This window comes from Lithobates pipiens, unplaced genomic scaffold (genome assembly GCF_037356315.1).
Source record: "Lithobates pipiens isolate NorthernLeopardFrog02 unplaced genomic scaffold, aLitPip1_a1.2 Scaffold_19, whole genome shotgun sequence".
NCBI lineage: Eukaryota > Metazoa > Chordata > Amphibia > Anura > Ranidae > Lithobates > Lithobates pipiens.
The window spans coordinates 564,228,813-564,250,880 of record NW_027507764.1 but is presented as its reverse complement, the minus strand read 5'-3'; the positions used below and the strand labels follow the sequence as shown (position 1 = coordinate 564,250,880).

Sequence of the window (22,068 nt, the reverse complement as noted above, 5' to 3'; positions counted from 1 at the left end):
TTGACCGCCAAAATTAGAAAGGGGAAAAAAATTCACCTTCAGAAACTCTTTGACAGATTAGCACTCCTGGAAGCGACCCACAAACGAACTTTAGCTTCACAGACCCTCCAGGAGCTTCTGGATACCAGAACTTCCATTAAGGAAGAACTGGGAAAATCCATCCGGAAGAACTATATGCTTTCCCAAAAGCAGTTTTACGAATTCGGTAACAAAAGCAGTCGCCTCATGGCTAGGGCCCTTCACACTAGACACGCGAAATATACCGTGCACAGCCTGCACTCCTCCTCTGGTGATGTCTACACAAAGAACACAGAGATTGCTAGGGAATTCGAAAAGTTCTACACCAAACTGTACAACCTTGACGGTCCACCCGCTCCTCACCGCCCTCCCCAAACCAGGTCCCAAGATATCGCGACCTTCCTACACAAGTACTGTCCTCAACTTCCATCAACAGAAACACTTCAGGGACTTGATAGCCCTATCTCACAACTGGAATGGGACACCGCACTCAAGCAAACTAAATCTGGTAAAAGCCCCGGCCCGGATGGTCTTTCATCGATTTATTACAAAACATTCTCTGACATTCTACAACTCCCTTTTAGGAAAGCCTTCAACTCCCTCTCCAACTCCAGTGACCTCAATGCTGATATGCTTGAAGCTCACATCGTGGTGATCCCCAAAGAGGATAAAGATCCCACACAAGCGGCCAATTATAGACCGATTTCTCTATTGAATGCAGACATCAAAATTTTCGCGAAAATAGTAGCCAATAGACTCCTTCCCCTGTTACCTGTCCTCATTAAAAACGACCAGGTAGGGTTCGTCCCTGGCCGTGAAGCCAGGGACAATACCATCAAAGCCATTAACCTACATCACCACATCTCAAGTTCTAAACAAAAGGGTTTCTTCCTGTCCTTAGATGTGGAGAAGGCATTCGACAGGGTGGCATGGGATTACATGCAGGCTGTCCTTCGAACCATAGGCCTCGGACCTAGATTAACTGCTTTCATTCACTCACTCTATCTCAATCCCACGGCCAAAGTTAGGGTTAATAACACCCTGTCGGATGCCTTCCCTATTCGCAATGGAACCAGACAGGGATGCCCACTATCCCCTATCCTCTTCATACTGACCTTAGAACCACTTTTGAATAGTATAAGACAAAACCCTGACATAAAAGGTATCCAAAATAAAGTTAAAGAATATAAATTGGCCGCATTTGCTGACGACATCCTCCTATTCCTCACACAACCCCACACCACAATTCCAATCCTCCTGCAAGAATTCCGCAATTTCAACCACCTATCCAATCTTAAAATAAATTTTACCAAGTCATATGCCCTCAATATTTCCCTTCCCCCAGATGACGTCACCCTCTGTAAAGCCAATTTCCCATTTCACTGGCAGGAAGACCACATCACCTACTTAGGTATAAAGATCACAACAGATCTGTCAGATCTTTATGCACGGAACTATTTACCCCTGATTAGACAACTCTCGCTGGACTTGAAACGTTGGGACAAGCCGACATTTTCCTGGTTTGGTAGAGCCGCAATATTAAAAATGAATGTACTTCCACGAATCCTCTACACCCTTCAGGCTTTGCCGATACATCTCCCCCAAACTCTTTTCAAATCCTACAGAAGCATGTGTACCGGATTTCTCTGGAGTTCCCACAGGCCCCGAATCAAATATGACCAACTGGCCCTACCCAAACACCTCGGCGGCATAGGACTCCCGGATCTATCTAACTACCACAAAGCAGTACATTTGACTAGGATAATAGACTGGAATGTCCACACAGATAATAAAGACTGGGTATCCCTAGAATCCTCATTCACGTCCCTCCCACTTAGATCTTTACCATGGATTCGGTCCTCTCTTTGCCTCAAAGAAATCAAACTGCACCCCTTACTAGCCCCAACACTACGTTGCTTCCAGAAACAGTGCGCACACTCCTCCCTCTCTACCATCCCGGGACCATTAACGCCACTGACCCTGAATCCAGACTTCCTACCGGGATCACATCGAACTTTCCTACAAGCCCATTGGTCACAACCACAAATCCTAATACAACACTTCTATCAGAATGGACACCCGCTGACACGAGACCAAATTGCTAATATTATGCAAAAACCACGTATTCCAACCTGGACATTTCTACAAATTACCCACTACCTACAGTCGATAAGGAAAAAAATGGACTGCTCCCGCGCACTTACGCCATACGAATCCTTATGCTCTTCGACTGCACCCTTATCACATCTTATTTCCCAGACGCATTCCCTGCTATTTCAAGACCATGACATCACGACCTCCAAGTTTTGCTCCTCTTGGGAGAAAGACCTGGATGTCCACCTCACGCCGGCAGATTGGGAAACAGCTTTCTTTAATATCCACAAAGGATCTGTAAACGTTTCCACTCAGGAAAACAGTTACAAAATACTAGCAAGATGGTATAGAACGCCAGACAGACTACACAAATGGGACCCTTCTGTCTCGGACGGTTGTTGGCGGTGTCACCAACATAGAGGTACATTTCTTCACGTCTGGTGGTCCTGCCCCCTGCTCCAACCCTTCTGGAGGTCTATCCATAAACTGATTCAGGACATTACAACCTACGAATTGCCTTACACTCCGGCCCAATTCCTATTACATCACACTACTCTGCCACAAACGTCCTATCGTAAATCAATAATTATCCACTTGATTAATGCTGCTAAACAATGCATCCCAACCCTCTGGAAATCACAGACTGTCCCCTCTCTCAAAGACTGGTTCCACAGAATAAACAGAATTTCAGAAATGGAGGAACTGATCCACATAGCAAAAGACACCCCTGCCAAATATAACACGAGATTGGCGTGTTGGAAACACTTCAAAACTACACCGGGTTATAACCACACTCAAAGTCTCTTAGTTTAATTCGTCGATCCTTGTCCCACCCTCCTCTGTATATTCGGGCGCTGCCACTGTAGTCCATGCGCCTCTACTCCAACCTGTCTCTCTTGCCCAGATTGACTGCTTTTTGTATCTCTCCTCTATATCTTAATCGCCTATTTGGTCTGGCCCTGGGCCACAACAGACACTACATCTCGCATATCACTGTGAGTTTCTATAAGCCCAGTATGTGCCATGGAGAACATCGGTGAGCGGACTCCACTCCCCCCCACTCCCTCCCACCCTTACTACCCCTCTGTCCTACCACTTCCCACCCTCCCCATCCCCATCTTTCTTATGGGTACTACTTTATGTTCCAGGCATTGTACACGGGGGTTCCACCCCCCCCCCTTACCTCAACCTCGGCCCTTACATCTGAGTTCTCCCTGTTGAGAACCCTCACAAGTTGTCTCTTTTTGGTAGCTATTTCTTTTCCCGACTAGCCTTCCTTACACGACCTTGACTGTTTTCTCCCATCTATGTGCTGTTGCTCATGCATTAATATACTTCTTCTTGCATTGTTTTGTATCCCAAGTGATCTTTGTTATATATGGGCCATACGAATTTTCTTTGTATTTCCCTGCTTCTTACATGCCTTTATGTATGCTGTTGTTTTTGTACCCTCTTCTTGATTCAATAAAATATTTTGAAAAAAAAAAAAAAAAAGTATTTAGCGCTTTATATTTACTGAAATAATTGCATTTTCATGTGCTGTGTACTGTGGCAGACTAGATATAGTGAATGCAGAGCCCTGGGTTTAGTAACTTTTTAAGGCATCATTTTAAAGACCTTTAAGTGCCTTGGCAAAAAATAATCAAATATATATACAAAAAATAAACAAAAAAATCCATAGAAATATTCACTATAACAAGTGACTTAGACATTTTATACATAGGTATATCCTATCCCAAAGAACAAAAAAAGTGTTGCTCTTAAAATAAATGATAGATAAAAAAAAAAAAAATTATAAAAAAAATATATATATATATATATATATATATGTTATAAAATAAAATATAAAACAGTCCAAAAATGTCAGTCTCTCAGACCATATTTACATCAAAATATTATCAATATTGATGTAAAATAATCAACTGTAGATAAGAATGCATCCAAATCCCTCCACCAGGTGAGTATGCCACCACCACAGTAAATTGGACTTTTACCAGAGAGACTGGATCCATTATTATGAAGGGTCAAACAGGCTTGATGTAATAATACCAGTAGAGATCACCAACAGGGGATGTATGAAGGAACCATGTCAGGAACAGTTCCAAAGTATCCAAAGGACTCCGCCCACACAGCGACCATATAGCCGGTTTCAGACAAAACATAAACGCTGTAAAACCTCTTAGCCCTTGTATACACGGTAGGAACTACCGATGGAAAATGTCCAATCGGACCGTTTTGTCGGATAATCCGACCGTATGTGGGCTCCATCTGACTTTTTCCGTCGGAATGTCTGAACAACAAAGTTTGAGAGCTGGATATCTCATTTTCCGACAACATGATCCGATCTGACTTTGTCCGATTGTTTGTAGAGAATTCCGATCCGACATGCTCAGATCAAATTACAAGACCAAAGCTATTGGCTACTAGCTACAACGTAGTCCTGTTGCAACGAACAAACGTCATCACGTTCTGAACGATCGGATTTTCCGACAACTTTGTCCTACCATGTGTATGCAACACCAGTTTCGGACAAAATCCGTCTGAAAAAATCAGACGGATTTTGTTGTCGGAATGTCCGACCGTGTGTACAAGGGCTTGAATTTATTAAAAAGTATTGCACAAGTATCCAAGTTAAAACCAGCATTGCATAATGTAAGAAAGGCGCCACAGGACATCCAGACACGTGAAGGAATGCGCAATAGCAGGAACGGTCAGCTCAGTTCCTGCTGTGGTGAATCACTTTTTGTTATTTTTCTTTCTTGCAGATATTTTTGTCCTGGTGGCTTCCATTCCTGTGGTGGCTGTGGGGAAAAATCAGGGAAATGTCTTGGCCACATCTCTTCGAAGTTTGCGTTTCCTTCAAATCCTGCGGATGCTGCGTATGGACCGGAGAGGAGGGACCTGGAAGCTCCTGGGTTCAGCCATCTGTTCACATAGCAAGGTCAGTGCTGCCAGGTGGAATCGGGGGTCAGCAGAAGTTGTAATAGGGGTGAGCCAACCTAAACTGAGACTCAGAGGTTGTCACCGCAAAAAGTGTTCCCACTGGACGATTTTTTTCTATTACTGTTCAGGTGACATCTAAAAATTGTTATAGCGGAATCGGGGGTCAGCAAAGATCCTAATAGGGGTGAGCCAACCTAAAGTAGTGGAAGATGCCTCAGACTTGGTTGTCACTGCAAAAAGTGTTCCCATGGGATGATTTCCTTCTATTACTGTTCAGATGACCCCCCCCCCCCCTAAAAATTGTTATAGCGGAATCGGGGGGTCAGCAAAGATCCTAATAGGTATGAGCCAACCTGAACTGGTGGAAGATGCCTCAGACTTGGTTGTCACTGCAAAAAGTGTTCCCACGGGACGATTTCCTTCTATTACTGTTCAGATGACCCCCCTAAAAATTGTTATAGTGGAATCGGGGGGTCAGCAAAGGTTCCTAATAGGGGTGAGCCAACCTAAACTGGTGGAAGGTGCCTCAGACTTGGTTGTCACCGCAAAAAGTGTTCCCACAGGACAATTTCCTTCTATTGCTGTTCAGATGACACCCCCCCTAAAAATTGTTATAGTGGAATCGGGGGTCAGCAAAGGTCTTAATAGGGGTGAGCCAACCTAAAGTGGTGGAAGATGCCTCAGACCTGGTTGTCACTGCAAAAAGTGTTCCCACAGGACAATTTCCTTCTATTACTGTTCAGGTGACACCCCCCCCTAAAAATTGTTATAGTGGAATCGGGGGGTCAGCAAAGGTCCTAATAGGGATGAGCCAACCTAAAGTGGTGGAAGATGCCTCAGACTTGGTTGTCACTGCAAAAAGTGTTCCCATGGGACGATTTCCTTCTATTACTGTTCAGGTGATCCCCCTAAAAATTGTTATAGTGGAATCGGGGGGGTCAGCAAAGGTCCTAATAGGGGTGAGCCAACCTAAACTGGTGGAAGATGCCTCAGACTTGGTTGTCCCCGAAAAAAGTGTTCCCACAGGACAATTTCCTTCTATTACTGTTCAGGTGACACCTAAAGAATTCTATAGTGGAATCAGGGGTCAGCAAAGGTCGTAATAGGGGTGAGCCAACTGAAACTGGTAGAAGATGCCTCAGAAGTGGTTGGCCAAGCTTGGCTTCATCCAACATAGTGAGGTCTGATGATCCGCTGATAAAATTATTAATTGAAAGGTCATCCTCTGGTTGGAAATGCATTTTTATTTTTTTTGTTTTTGTTTTTTAGGGAAAAGGTCAATTTTATTACTTGATTGTATATCCTGTACTTGGTGGGTGGCTGTTGCTAGTTTTTGTTATTTCCTGTTGTGATCTGAAGACACTGACATTTTGTCTAAAATTCTAACATTTTAAATCCGCTAATTATCAAATATGTTTCATATTTACCACTGGCAGCCAGCGAGTAGCAAGCCTCAAGTAGTACAGTACACTTTTAAAGGTGTTCGTCATCCTGTTTAAAAAAAAAAAGAAAAAAGTTAGCAGCTACAAATACTGTAAAAATAGAAATAATTAGAGTGAACAATACAAATAAAAAAGAAAATACAAAAGAAAAAACGAAAACAGCAGCAACTCAATATGGGATACACATAAACAAATAAAGATAAAAATGGAAAAATTTACCGCAGATTGATAAAACGCACAAAAAATGCAAATACTGTGCTTATATGTTGAAATTGCTCCCAACACCACAAGAGGTTATAGATTAGTCCATAATTATAAACATGTGAAATCTTGATATAACTTGTGACAACACCACAAACTCGTGCTCCTCCACCACATAGATCGCGTGCTTACCAGAGGCAAGCTAAAAAGGGCTTGCGGCTATTAATTCCACCGGGGCCTGGTTCTAAAGAAATGGCGATGACAGCTCTCAAGTGCTTGCTGTAATGAAGCAGGAACACATGGCAAGGGGACTCGATCATCCAGTGATCTCAACTGAGAACCAGAGGGTAACCCAAAATGAAGAGGAACTCACCATAGTGTAAATCACATTAAGAACATTTATTAATGATAAAAGATTGCACTTACACGCAGTAAGCAGTAAACTTGCAAAGATTAAAAGAGCCGGTTGGCAAGTGAACACTCGTCCACTAGGGTACACAGCGCAATGGCATCAACACACCACTCCTCCTGACGCGCGTTTCGTCACACTCTGACGTCATACTATAGCTTCTGACTTTTCAGTAAAAAAAAGTACCTGTCCAGGGATCCAGCGCCGTCCTCACCCCAACCGATTCTTCACCAACAGGTTTACTGTTGGCAGCCAGCTGTGATTCCTTGCGGCTTCACATCCAGCTTCCCAGTGTGCATGCGCAAGCCGCTTCCTGCACTGGGACCTGGGACATGTCCCAGACCATTGCGAGCAGGGGGGTGGTGGTTGTGTGAGGACTTCTGGTGAAGCTGTGGTGATCTGACCAGAAGTATGAATGGGTACCTGTCAAAAACAAGTATCTGCCCCCCCCCAAAAAAAAATAATAGAAGAGGAGGGGGGCATAAAGTGGAAAGTCCCCATTTAGGGTTAAGTTCTGCTATAATAGGCTCAGATCATGCACTGCTAATATATAGAGCTGCATAGCAGGGGAGATCAGATTACATAGACTGATGAGAATGGCTCATAGGATGGACACTACCTTTCCCTCTTTCCTAGCAAACACATCTTCAAGTAGAACTATAGGCAAAACCTTTTTTTGATCATTTTTGGATAGAGTAAGGGAGGGTTATTATAACCCCTGACAGTTTTTTGTTTCCTGCCATTTTCATCCATTTGGAGATATTTTCCTTCACTTCCTGTCCTATAACCAAAACAGGAAATTAAAGGAAATCCCTCCTAAGTGAGGCAATCCCTTGTTGTCCCCATTGGAAAATGTCCCCTCTGTTCCTGTTCTGATGACAAACAAAAAGTTAGAATTTTCTTTCACTTGATAACCGTAAACAGGACAAATAGAGAGGGTGAATCTTCGGGGAGACAGGCGGCAATAAAAACCCGACAGATCTTCTAATCCCTCTCCATGGCATACATTAATCGGTAAGTTACATGGGCGGCCAACAAGCGCACGGGCACTGCTGGGCTTGCTTAATAGAAAGCCAAGCATTTCCTGTAAAGTGAACATCCTGCATGCTCTGTGTATTAAAGTAGAAGTCTAGCCTAGGCTCCCTGTCCTAGGGGGACAACGGTCACTGTACTGTACTACGAAGGAGCAGCGTGGTCATGGTAGGACAGGAAGTGCATTAAAGTGGTTGTACGGCCTGTACAACCACTTTTACCTACAGCTAAACCCAGGGGCGGACATGCCACTAAGGGGCCCCATCAGGATTGCCAGCCTCAATAAAACCAGGGACAGTATAAAAATCTTTTTTTTTTTTTTAAATCCCAAGATTATAGCTGCCCCACCTCTCCAGTACCTTTTCAGTGTGTTTATGTGTATTCTGTGTGTGTACTGTATGTGTGTGTGTGTATACTGTGTGGTCCCATAATCTCCTATTGCCTGGGGGCCCCATAATCTCCTATTGCCTGGGGGCCCCATAATGTTCTATTGCCCGGGGGCCCCATAATCTCCTATTGCCCGGGGGCCCCATGAGTTGTCAGTCCACCCCTGGCTAAGCCTATATTAAGACTACAGAACATCTCCCCCTCTCCTCTTCTCTATAACATAGGCAGTAGGTGTACTGGGGTCCAAAGAAACAGAGTTAAAAAGGAAAAAAGTAATAATTCTGCTTGAGATTTCAGTGAAGTACGGGCAAAGAAGACCGAAAATGACAAGTGCACCTCATTTCTGGCAGGATGAACATGTATCTTTCTGTACCTGCTGTGTTATAACCCCTTTGCGCCGGCAGAGGTTTTTAGATGCCGGGAGGCGGGTATTTATGATCACGTGATTGCTGTGATTGATCACATGATCGCTTCTTGCGATCGGGATCTTTCCGTTAGCCACCGGTAACTGCGTCGGTAGCGCGCAGCGCGCACGCTCTCCTTACAGCTGTGTCTGCTAATTGGTACGCAAAATATACGGCCGCTCGTCGCCAGGCCCACCCACCTAGGGGGTTAAAGAGAGAAAAACATTGAAATGATCACATATTGTGGAGACTTACTGTGTTTTAACCTCTATTTTAACCCCTTCCCGTCTGCCCCTGTGTGCCGCTAAAAAGTTCTGAATGCCCAAGGGGGCGGGAACGATTGGCGACCATGTGAATACTGTGATTGGCTTTCACAGTGGTCACATGATCTAGAGCCAATAGTGGGGACTGAGAGCTGTCTTTGACGTTGCCTTATTTTTAGTGGTTATATTACAATTTTTTTTTTTGCATTTATTGATTTATATTTTGCATTTCAATGTTATTGCTATCAGAAGGGGTGTGACAAGCTCCCTATGTGATATCTTGGGTAGGCGACACTTGTTCGCACCCCCCCTCCCCCCTACACTGCCACATTTGCCACTTTTTTGGTGGGGGGAGTGGGTACCTGTCCAAAATAGGTACCCGCTCCCACTTTTAGGTAAGATGCGGCGATCTATAACATTTCCAGCCCCTCCTCCTTCCCCCCTATTGCCTTCTGGGAAACGCACACAGGTCCCAGAAGAAAGCAGGGACCATCCAGAAAGCGCAGCGCGACTCACGCATGCGCAGTAGGAAACAGGATTTGAAGCTGCAAGGCTTCACTTCCTCTTTACTTTAATAAGGATGCCAACACCTGCACCTGTAAACAAGGGACGGATCGGCTAGGGGTGAGGACATTGCGGGATTCCCGGGCAGGTAAGTTTCCTTATATGAAAAGTCAGCAGCTACAGTTTTTATAGCTGCTGACTTCTTTTTTTTTTTTTTTTTTTTAATACATGCTGGAACTCCGCTTTAAGAAAGCAGCTGCAGAGCAGAAAAGCCCAAACTCTACCAGCATGCTGCTGAGGAGAATGCTTACACTTGATGTGGAAGCAGCAATCTCTCTGCTGAGGTCCAACACACCATGGGCGTGTTTCTTCATTTCCCCAAAAAATTGTGACGAAAGCAACTTCAAAAACTCGCCATGCATTTTACTAAATACCTCGGATTGTCTACTTTCCAAAAAGAGGGTCATTTGGGGGATATTTGTACTGTCCTGAAATTTTAGGGCCTCAAGAAATAAGATCGGCTGTCAGTACATCAGGAACGATACATTTCAGATATATGCCATCGCTTGTGGACTCTATAACGTTTACTCAGACTAAATAATATATACTGATTTGGGTTATTTTTTTTAACCACGAAATGTAGCAGAATACATTTTGGCCTCAATTAAGGGCCGGTTCACACTGCGGGCGATGCGAGGCGACTCTGACTTGCCTCGCCGCGACCTGCCGCGACCTCGGCGGCAACTTGCAGATGACTTCTGTATAGAAGTCAATGCAAGTCGCCCCGAGGTCGTCCAAAAGTAGTACAGGAACCTTTTTTCTGAGTCGGAGCGACTCGAGTCGCTCCTCTCAGAACGGTTCCATTGTACAGAATGGGGGCGACTTGCGAGAGTGAGGCGAGGCGAGTCGTGTCGCCTCGCATCGCCCGCTGTGTGAACCGGCTCTTACAAAGAAAGATTATTTATTTGCAATATTTTATAACAGAAAATGTTCAATTTCTTTTGTTTATATAGCAAAAAAAAAAAAAAAACAAGTGATTAAAGTGGTTGTATACTCAAATTTTTAACTTTTACCTACAGGAAAGCCTATAATAAGGCCTATAATAAGGCTTACCTGTAGGTAAAAAAAATATCTCCTAAACCTGTACGGTTTAGGAGATATTCCCCTCGGTATGCGCCGCTGACTGCAGCGGCGCATGCGCACAAGGGGATTCTCGGCCTGAAAATCCGGCAGTGGCCGACCGGCCAGAATGAAATCTCCCACGCGCATGCGCGGGAGTGACGATACCCGGAAGAAACGCCGAGGGAGCATGTCGGCTCCCTCGGCGTGGATCGGGCCAGATGTCGGGGCCTCGTTCTAAGGTAAGTATTTCAGAATGAGCTAGTATGCGGTGCATACTAGCTCATTATGCCTTTTGCTTTGCAGGTTTAAAAAAAAATATAATAATTTGGGGGTTTACTACCGCTTTAAATACCACCAAAAGAAAGCTCTATTTGTGTGAATACAATGACATATTGGGGGTTATTTACGAAAGGCAAATCCACTTTGTACTGAAAGTGCACTTGGAAGTTCAGTCCTTGTAAATCCGAGGGGGACATGCAAGGAAAATAAAAAAACATAATTTTAGCTTGTAGATGATTGGATGATAAAATCAGCAGAGCTTCCCCTCATTTCAGATCTACAGCGACTGCACTTCCAAGTGCACTTTCAGCGCAAAGTGGATTTGCCTTTCGTAAATAACCCCCATAGTGCCTTGAAAAAGTATTCATACCCCTTGACATTTTCCACTTTTTGTCATGTTACAACCAAAAACGTAAATGTATTTTATTGGGATTTTATGTGATAGACCAACACAAAGTGGCACCTAATTGTGAAGTGGAAGGAAAATGATAAATGGTTTTCAAAATGTTTTTGACAAATAAATATGTGAAAAGTGTGGGGTACATTTGTATTCAGCCTCCTTTACTCTGATACCCCTAACTAAAATCTAGTGGAACCAATTACCTTCAGAAGTCACGTAATTAGTAAATAGGGTCCACCTGTGTGTCATTTAATCTCAGTATAAATACAGCTGTTCTTTGAAGCCCCCAGAGGTTTGTTAGAAAACCTTAGTGAACAAACAGCATCATGAAAGCCAAGGGACACATCAGACAGGTCAGGGATAATAAAGTCGTGGAGAAGTTTAAAGGACTGTAAATGTAATTTGGGTAGAGTGTTGCATGACCGCACAAATATCAGTTAAAGCAACGCAGTGCTGAGTAGCAAAAAATGGACTGGTCATGAAGGGGGTAAAAACTTCCCGGAGGTCAAGTGGTTAAAACTGTTAGGCCTCTTGCACACTGCAGCTTAAAAAAAGCTCAGTACAGCTTTTTTTTTTTTACTGAGCTAAAATCTAGCCTATTAATTGTAATGTGCCTATGCACACGGGCGTGTAAAGAAGTTATAATCATTGAAAAATCTGCATTTTGGGTCAGTAATTTACGCCTCATGTGTGCACATTCGCACAGATTGTCCATTGACATTGACAACATGAGAACAATCTTCTGCGCATGTGCGGCAACCTTGCGCGAATTTGCGCATATGCGCGAAAAAAAAAGCCTGAATGAAAAGTAGATGCTCAAGCGTGTGCAAGAGGCCTTACATTAAAACGTTGTTGTTTTTAATGATATATATACATACATGGGGCCGCTATATACAGTATGCTTATTACATACTCAAGTTCTGATGCCGGTTTTTCGGTGCTGCACAATGGTTGTGCTTTACTGCTCTTTCTCACAATGCAAGTCTATGTATAAATAGTTTTATGAATAAGTGTGACACACATCTGCACCGCTACAGCGAATATTTCTGTATTCCGTGTTTTAGAACCACAGTATATGATTTGTAGGCGCCCTCTAGTGGCCAAAACTCCTAACTGAGGTATTTAAAAACAAATACTGCATTATGGCCACTAGATGGCGCTTACGATCACACCTGCCAGTTCTATACTGTAACACAGAATACTGTAAGTTTCATTGGGACAGCACTAGTGTGTGTGTCAGGTTCGTTCAGGGAACTTTTCATACCTCTGTAACTTTTTTTTATAGCTCTGTGAGTCAACTGATTCACTGAAAAAAATGTCTGATATCCGAATTGCAGAACAGGTAAAATCAGTAGTTACTCCGCCTCTAGTATCGAACCTTCAAATCTCTAAATGTAATACATTGCTGAGCAAGTATAGAAAAAAAAAAGTGAAATTATTCCAAAACTATTTTTTTATAACCATAGAATAGGTGAGGTTAGGTTCACACCGATTTTGTTGGGAACACGCAAAAAATCAGAAATCTGCTGTCCTTTAGCAGACACATGGTGGGGGCCATGGATTGTTAGTGCCCCCACGCATCTGTTAACAGGCGTGTTTTCACAGGCACTAAACCACATGATGTTGCCGATTTTTTGAAAAGGGTCAGGGGCTTCTTTTCTCCGTTACTTGCATGTAGGGCAGCCTGTTGAAATTAATGGTCTGTCCTACACGCGACGCACATGGAACACGCACATGCGCCTGTATTCCAGCCTAACTCTGGATGGTGAGAATACACTATAATTAAATCCATGTGCAAAATGTTTTTTGTGTCCTTGGAGTGACAATATAGTTATGAATGGTGGTGTTCTGATTGGCGTGATGTCTCCAGTATGCACGCATGGGCATCCCACAGCGCAATTCTAATCATGCAAAACATTTTATTTTCAGGAACTCATCACAGCCTGGTATATCGGATTCCTGACACTCATTTTGTCCTCCTTTCTTGTCTACTTGGTGGAGAAAGACGATCATGAACTGAATGAGAAAGGGGAAACCAAAGAGGATTTTGAAACCTACGCTGATGCCCTCTGGTGGGGTTTGGTAAGTAGTGCAATTGAGTGAAAAGTTCATTTTATGTTCTCGTCACTTTTTCGCAATATTAAAGTAGATCTTCAGCCTCAAAACACTCATCCCTCCTATCCACCCCTTCTCCTCTCCTCTACACAAATAGCACTGTGTTTATTTTCCCTTTAATTGCTTTGTTTTTTAACCACTTGAAGACCAAGCCTTTTCTGTCACATTTTGTTTTCAAGTTTAAATCAGTATTTTTTTCTAGAAAATTACTTATAACCCCCAAACACACACACACGCTTTATATAGTGCCAACAGTTTACGCAGCGCTTTACGATGTATAGGGGGGGGGGGGGGAAACAATATCAATATCCACCTATATGTGACTCAGATCAATGGGAAAAACGGCAGCAGGTGGGGACTGGACGGGATACATACAAGCCGGGAGCTCCTTGTTGAGGTTTGGGATTTCCTCAGAAATAAAAAAAAAGGAGAAAAACAGGGTGCCAGGTCAGTGTAAGTACAACCAAAAATACTTTATCTCAATATCCACTTACATCTAAGAAACTTGCACACTACATGTAAAGATGCTGTGATATCGTGTGTGATGATCCAGGTTGGAAGACAAGGTGGACTGGAGGGCTTCTGTGAGTGTCCACACTTGCTGGTGAAGACAGTTGAGGCTGACAGCCTCAGCAAACTCCAAAAGACACCCACTACCGAAAAACGAAGGTGGTCACACTCGATGAAGGAACCACCGCCCCCACTCTAACCAGGACCTGCCGCATAGGAGAGCAGAAGCCCGGCGGCGTCAACGGCTCTCACGCATCTCCTAGGAGCTGCAGCAAACACAAGACACTCAAGGTGTAGAGGGGGCGGGCAGCAACGCGTTTCCGAGGCTCTGCCTCCTTCTTCAGGCTAACTCGCCCCTCGTGGAGGGGGAGAATATATACTCTCGCACAGACAGCGATGGGGCTAACCAGGGAGGGAATGGGCCAGGAAAGACTGCCTAGCAGAACGCTCAACAGAAGAACTCCAGAATGCTGAGAATCGCATAGCAATCCAGACAGAGAGTGTGTGCTTTGTGGATCGCAAAGGCAATAATGTAAGATTGATAAAAATTCTGAAAGTTATATGCAAAAAGAAACAAGAAACAGGTGGACTTCCATAGCCCCCCAATCCACCCCAATCTCGTAACTAAAAAATATAACTAAAAACAGCATGATCTATACAGACATTAAAGTGATTGTAAAGTCTCATTTTGTTTTTGTTTTTTAAATAAAAAACATGTTATACTTACCTCCTCTGTGTGGTTTTGCACAGAGCAGCCCAGATCCTTCTCTTCTGGGGTCCACCTTCTGTGTTCCTGGCCCCTCCCTCCTGATGAGTGCCCCCGCAGCCAGCAGCTTGCTATGGGGGCACCCGAGCTGAGCTGCAGCCCTGTGTGTCCATTCAGACACGCAGCTGCCGTTTGGCCCCACCCCCTTTCTCCACTGATTGGCTATAACTGACTTTAATTGACAGCCATGGGAGCCAGTGGCACAGTGGCTGTGCCCCAGGCAATCAGGAGGAGAGTCACAGACGGCCAAGGGAATCGTGGACATCGCTGGAGAGAAAAGGGGCTCAGGGTAAGTGTTGGGGGAGTGCTGGGGAGCCTGCTACACACAGAAGGTTTTTTTTTTTATCTTTAATGCATAGAATGCATTAAGATAAAAAAAAAAAAAACTTTTGCCTTTACAACTCCTTTAATTATCATATGACTATTTTGGTGTGTGAGTATACAAAAAAACACACATATGTACCCATATGAATATCTAAAAAAAAAATGCAAAGGCAATAATAAATAAATAAAAGCTGCTTTGGTAAAATTTTGCAAATCATTGCATTATTAATGTACATGTAGGATATTACTCTGAAGATAAATACCCAAATGGGAAAGTGACGAAAAACATAAGGGACTTCACAAGATTGTATTGATCTCTATTTCATCATTTAACCCTCTAGGTGCCAAAGAATTGAGGGTGAAAATCCAAAAAGTTTCTCTGTGACACAATTTCTGAAATCGCTCAACTAGAGAGTCGCAGGAGGGAATGGTTTCAATTACCCAAACTTGCAGCCCCTTGGTGGACTGACTGTGATGAGAAAGGAAATGCCTGGGGACACTGTGTGGTCCTCAGACCCCTTCTCAATCAGCCTCCCGTGGTCCCCAAAATGGGCCCGCACTGTGTGTACAGTGGGGCCCATGTATAGGTGGCCAAATTGACAGGACAGAGAGTACACCACAAACTCTGTGGAGCAACTGTAAAATACTTTGAGGCGATAAATCTTCCCTGAATGATCTAGAAAGCTTTTTTAAAGAAGTAGAAGGTAGAGAGGAAAGAGAGAAAGTGATGAGAAAGCATATTTCTCTTTCTAAGACTAAATTTTTCTGCTGCTGATAAGCCTTGTGAGTTTAAAAAATGGACTGTGTAGTCCCAAGAAACAAGTGTCCCAAAATCATGTTAATGACCTCAAATATCACAACTAGTGGAGCATGCGGGCAGATATGGGAAAAAAGGACATTTAAAGAACTAATACCCTTTTGAATTAGACATGGAGTAAATATTGAGGCAATTTCTAGGCTAATGCAGCACAGCAGCAGGCCAATGCAGAACAAAGCCTGGCCAATGTGTCACTCCAAAAAAGTATGGAGGGTCAGCAAAGTAACACAGAGGCCCAAATAACCACAGGAGGCCACAGCAGCACAAGAACATATTTTTAGACTGGGGCAGTACAATTACTTTCTCAAACGTTTTGAACCAATCATTGTTGCCCTAGCTAGTTCAGGTACCTGAATATGTATTTAATTTAGCTTTCTGCAGTCCCTTGTAAAGAAGGGCTGGGAGGATCGGCAGTGCTGGGCTCTGTTACATTGTGACATGGTGTCAGTCTAAGCCCCTGTACACACGGTCGGAGATTCCGACAACCAAATCCATCAGAGTAATTCCGACGGATTAATTCCGGAAGAGGTCCGGAAGTGATGTTGCATACACACGGTCGGACTAAGTTGTCGGAAAATCCGATTGTACATAACATGATGACGTTATTTCATTACGACGGGACTACGTTCAGGCTAGTAGCCAATAGCTTTGGTCTAGGAATTTGATCTGAGCATGCGTGGCACTTTGTCCGTCGGAGTAGGCTACACATGATCGGAGTATGTCCGATCGGAGCATTTTGTCGGAAAATTTTACCGGCAAGTTGGAAAAGTTGGTCCGTCGGATATTCAGACGGAAACAGTCCGATGAAGACCACACACAGTCGGAATATCCGACAAAACGGTCCGATAGGACACATTCCGTCGGGAATCTCCGACCGTGTGTACAAGGGCTTATACTGCTGAGAGGAGTTAAAAGTAGTTTGGTTTAGTTTTTTAAAGGGGTGGGTCTGTGACCTACTGTATTTCTCAACTGCAGTAAAGAAAACATAGGCCACCAATCTACCAACGTAAGCCAGCAGGGTGCCAGAGTCTCAAGACTAAACAGGACTTCATTTTTTTTTGTGCTAGGCACAACAGTTAACATATATGTAGTTATAGGTGTGCACAGCCTATTGCATTAGAGCAGTGCTTCTCAACCTTTCTAGTGCCGTGACCCCTTGATAACATTTCCCAAGTTGTGGGGACCCCTAACAGTAACATTATTTTCATAGCGTGAGTTGTCCGCACCCAAGGCAAGACAAGTAATTTGCGCCCCTAACCCATGAACATTTAGCAATCCCTGTGCCCCTTCCACTAGTACAGTATTAAAACCCCTTATGGTACATTTTAGGATGAACCACTCTCTTTGTTCTCCTTTCTTTCCCTTTTATCTCTCTCTATCCTAATTTCTTGTCCCCCCCCCCCCCCCCATTCCTCTCTCTAGCCTTCTTTCTTGTTCTTTCTCTTATATTTTTTCTCTTATTCTTTCTTTCCCTTTTTTCTTTGTTCCTTCCCCTCTTTTCCTCTCCCTTCCATGTATTCTCCATTTTTTTTCCTTCTCTTACTCCTTGGTGAGGGGTGGGGTTGGGGGGAATGGGACCATTAGCTGTGCTGGCGGGGAGTTGGGATGAGTACCAGTATTGGTGGGAGGTGGGATCAGTGGCAGAGTTCTGATCAGCCAACTGAGGTGCTCTTGATCAAGGGCATCTGCTGATCTGAGAACTGTAGTAAGGACTTTTAATGGCAACTATAATCACAGGTAGTGTTACTCACTGTGTCTCCGACTTTGTGGTGTCTCGTAGCAGTGACACCTATGCAGAGATCAGGAGATAGGGTCTCCTTTAGCCCCTCCCACTTTACATTCCTCACCAGTTAGCTGACCTCTAGTCTCTGCCCCCCAGCCATACCGTCAACTGAATGGGTGGCTGCGAAGAGGCTGAGTGGGCGGCTGTGGGCTCCAGGAATAGTCCAGCTGGGCGGCCACAGGCTCCAGGGACAGCCCTGCTGGGTGGTTGCAAAAATGCTGGGAGAGCGGTGAGGGATTCAGGAACAGCCCAGGATTCGGTGGCCTCTGGCAAATGGTCTTTCGACCCCCAGGTTAAGAACCACTGCATTAGGGTGTGCACTCCAAAGCTACAATACACATATGTCAGTAGGGTAGAGGTTGGTGTCAGTATGACAGTGGACTTGGTGAGTAGAGAAGAGGGTGGCGTCAGTAGGGCAGGGGACGGTATCAGTTCTTTTATTTTTGTTAATTTAAAAAAAACATTTTTTTTACCTTTTTTCTTATGTTTTTTACAATAGTATTTTTTTGTATTTAAACATTTTTTTTAGGAGCCCTGTTGGGGAGCTTTTGATGAAACATCAGGGGTCTAAAGAGACCCCTGATGTCTCACTTTTGAGACAGAAAAATTATATACATATATACATCTCTTCAGCCTCAGCTTTACTATGCTTCAGTTATGAATGAGCACAGTAAGTGTTCGGTATTGCCATTCAGTATGTTGATTCAGAAAAAATAAGGGGCTGGTAAATGACACTGCGTTCCTTCAAAAAAAAAAGCCAGGGACCGACCCCTGAACCTACGCAAGTGCGCACAGGGTGATTAAGCACATCCGACACACCCCATGCACCAGTGGCAGCTGGTGCTATATTTTTTTTTTGGGGGGGGGGGCATCACACAATCCACCCACCAAACACCCCATCCCTGTTCGGTCGGATAAGCCACACACATCCTCTCCCCCCCTCAGGTCGGTCACCAGCCCCGCACTTACCCCATCTACGTCGCAAGCAGCACTTCTTCCAGGCGGCGGCTTCACCCGGCTACTGCTTCTCGAGTTCATAGCGGCTTCCCCTGCATCTCCTGCTCTTCTACCTCTTCTCCAATATGAGCGCTTCTCCTCTTGGCCATTCAGGTCTCCAGACCCGCTTCCTGATTGGCCGGGAGGAGAACCAGGAAGACAATAGCGAATATTAATTTGCCATTGTCAAACAACTGGGTGGGCTCAGGGCGCAGTGCTCTGCGCCCCAAGCTCGTCCACCTTTTTTTAAGCCAATTAGAGCCTGGGGCCTCGTGTGCTTCTAAAAAATAAAAAAATAAAAAAACGATTGAATCAATGCATCCAGCACCCTGCATGTAGGTTAGGGGCCAGGGGCATGGATTACGGGAGCTGCGCCCGTGCACACACCTATATACAATACATAGTTTACCTATGTGTGTATTTGTTGGCTGGCATTCAGTTTTAGGCCAGACATATAATAGATTTGGGCTGTTCATAGTCATTCCCCTTTATATGTGCCCAAACTTGGACAGCTGCTAGGTAGCATAGACAGGGACGAGTGAGTTTATTGAACACAGAAACCAAAAAAGGTGTACTGGCAAGCTGTGATGTCTATCAATTTAGGACATCTCACGCTAACAAATGGTCTGTCATTTACTTGTATGAGGAATTTGAATATGATGAGGCTGGCCTCTTGCACAATTCCTGTCGAAGAACCCCTGGAAGATGAGCTGGGTCTGCTAGGGCAATGGAAGAGTGCAGGTGCCAGGAAGCTGGAAACGCTGGCTTGAACTTGAGAGCACTGGTATCAGGTAAGCAGAAGTGCAGAGATGAGGACACTTCACCCAGATCAGTAGAGAGCAGAATAGGGTCACAAACCAATTTCGGTAAGAGACATGCAGGAAGGTACCAAATCACAAGCAGGATCAAGGTTAGAGATGAGCAGAGGTTTGCAACATGTGGGCAATGATGAAAACCGTTGATCAAGAGTCTAGGCTGGTAACCATTGGTTGCCAGTCCATAAGGGACGCAGGGGCACCGCCTCCTAATTTCCATGCAGGACACCAGACTCTTAGGTTTCTATGAGGTTTTTTTTTTTGGAAGCACATGATTAAAGCCTTAGGTTGCCACCTCATCCCTTTAAACCCGAACACATATTATTTACACAAGTTCTGTGGCCGATTAAGGTGGTAATTAAACTCACTTAGTGCCTTATCTGCATTAAATTAGACTCAGAACCTGTGTAATTAATATGTGTTCGGGTTTAAAGGGATGAGGTGGCAACCCTATTAGAGCCCAAGGGTCTAATTGGCTTCAAAAAGGTTGGGCTCCACCCACCCGTGACATTAGCGAATCAATATTCGCTATTGTCTTCCGGGTTCTCCTCTCGCAAATCAGGACAGGAGGCGGATCTTAAGACAGGATTAGCTGGCCGCGGCCGTGGGTAGGGTGAGTGCGGTTCTGGCAGGAGCAAAAAATTGAGCATTAGCCACCACTGCCCCGGAGTAATCCAGGGACAGGTCAGATGAAAGTCAGGTAACTAATGGAGTCAAGGATGAAGGATAACAGAGATACAAGCTGAAAGACCATCCAGAAATAACCCCATGTAGGGCCCAGGTTTAAATAGGCCACTAAGCACTGGTACCGTGGTGGATGTACCCATGCATCCACATGTACGCTGTTATGTGTGTGTTTCTGTGCATATCCTTGCACTCTTAGGCTCCCATGCCTGGAAAACACGTGCATGTTTATGTGCATGAGCATAAGCCTTACGGCTGGCATGATCTCTCTGCCAGCTGGCCCAATGATTCTGGAAGGTCCCTTATGACAGCACATCTATCATAGTATTGTAGTTTTTGTATTTAGAAAATTTGGTAGTATTTGAAATTATACAAAGTTTGAATTATTGCAATTGTTTTGTAGATCACTCTCGCTACAATTGGCTATGGGGACAAGACTCCGAAGACCTGGGAAGGACGACTGATTGCGGCCACCTTTTCTTTGATTGGTGTTTCGTTCTTTGCACTTCCTGCTGTAAGTTCTCTCTCTACATAAGTGTTTAGAAATGAAGCATTGCTACAGAGGGATAATTTGTCTCTTTGGCAGTCATTCTAGTTCAGAGATTGCAATATTTTGTTTAAGTATACATATTTGTTCCTCGGTTTAATATTTTAACCAATATATAATAGATCCAGGTTAGTATTAAAAAGAGATAACTGGGGTTGCCCCAAACATGCACCACCCCCGGAAAAATGGAAGGGATTGGACTATTTTGGTACCTAAGGATTAGGCAAAAGGTATGATAAAATATAACAATTTATTAATAGAAAAACATGGTTAAAATAGGGAAAGAAGACAATTTACAGAAGGGGCTATGTGCAAACAGTAGTTACAGCCGTGCATTGTTCATTCAAGAGGATGAGCCCCAAGGATCACAAGCGGCACCGAAATGTAGATCTTGACACGGTCTTCTTGACTGTGTTCAAGATCTACATTTCGGTACATAGCCCCTTCTGTAAATTGTCTTCTTTCCCTATTTTAATCATGTTTTTCTATTGATAAATTGTTGTAATTTACCATACTTTTCACCTAATCCTTGGGTACCCTTCCATTTTTGCCGGGGGGGGGGGGGGCAGCCCCAGGTATCTCTCTTTAATACTAAACCATTGTAGACGATGGTACCCACCCCTATCTCTAGATTATTCAGATTGAGGCACTCCTCCAAATTATAGATCCAGGTTAGTGATGGTAACTAGTGTGCCACATCCCTTATTGTAGAAAATAATACATAATAGGAGGATGGGATTTTTTTTTTAGGCACCCAATAATAACAAGTATATAAAAATCACAAAATATTATTAAGAATAGCATATTTAAAAACATATATAAATGTAAAATGACCAATATAGTTTGGTACAATATACAGACAAATAGTAATTGCCTCCAACATGTTTCGATTCAATTGATCTTCATCAGGGGGATAGATAATGGGTGGTGTAGCCTGCAACATAGATAAATACATATTAAAATATATAAACAAAAAAAAAAAATATCAAAAGTATGCATACCATATGCATTACAACATAATTTACAAAAACTTCAACTTACAAAATCTAAATGAAGAATTGGAGTGGGCATGCATCCCAGCCAAACAGCCTCCACTGAAGCCTAAGGTGCACATCCCACTAACAGACAACACAAAAATATAATTTCCAAATATGGTGTTTATATAAAGTTTGTCAAAGAGTCAAAGCATCAGATACTCATGATATAAGATGGC

At 43.8% G+C, this 22,068-nt stretch overlaps 1 protein-coding gene across 2 annotated transcripts in view; it reads left to right on the top strand.

The window, feature by feature from the left end:
- Positions 1–22,068, top strand: part of KCNQ3 (potassium voltage-gated channel subfamily Q member 3) — a 391,330-nt gene that overhangs the window by 216,706 nt on the left and 152,556 nt on the right. For both annotated transcript variants that reach the window (XM_077493360.1, XM_077493361.1), the window contains exons 4-6: positions 4,878–5,053; positions 13,428–13,580; positions 20,712–20,822. In XM_077493360.1, the coding sequence (XP_077349486.1) occupies positions 4,878–5,053; positions 13,428–13,580; positions 20,712–20,822 (440 nt within the window). The remainder of the gene's footprint in view (positions 1–4,877; positions 5,054–13,427; positions 13,581–20,711; positions 20,823–22,068) is intronic.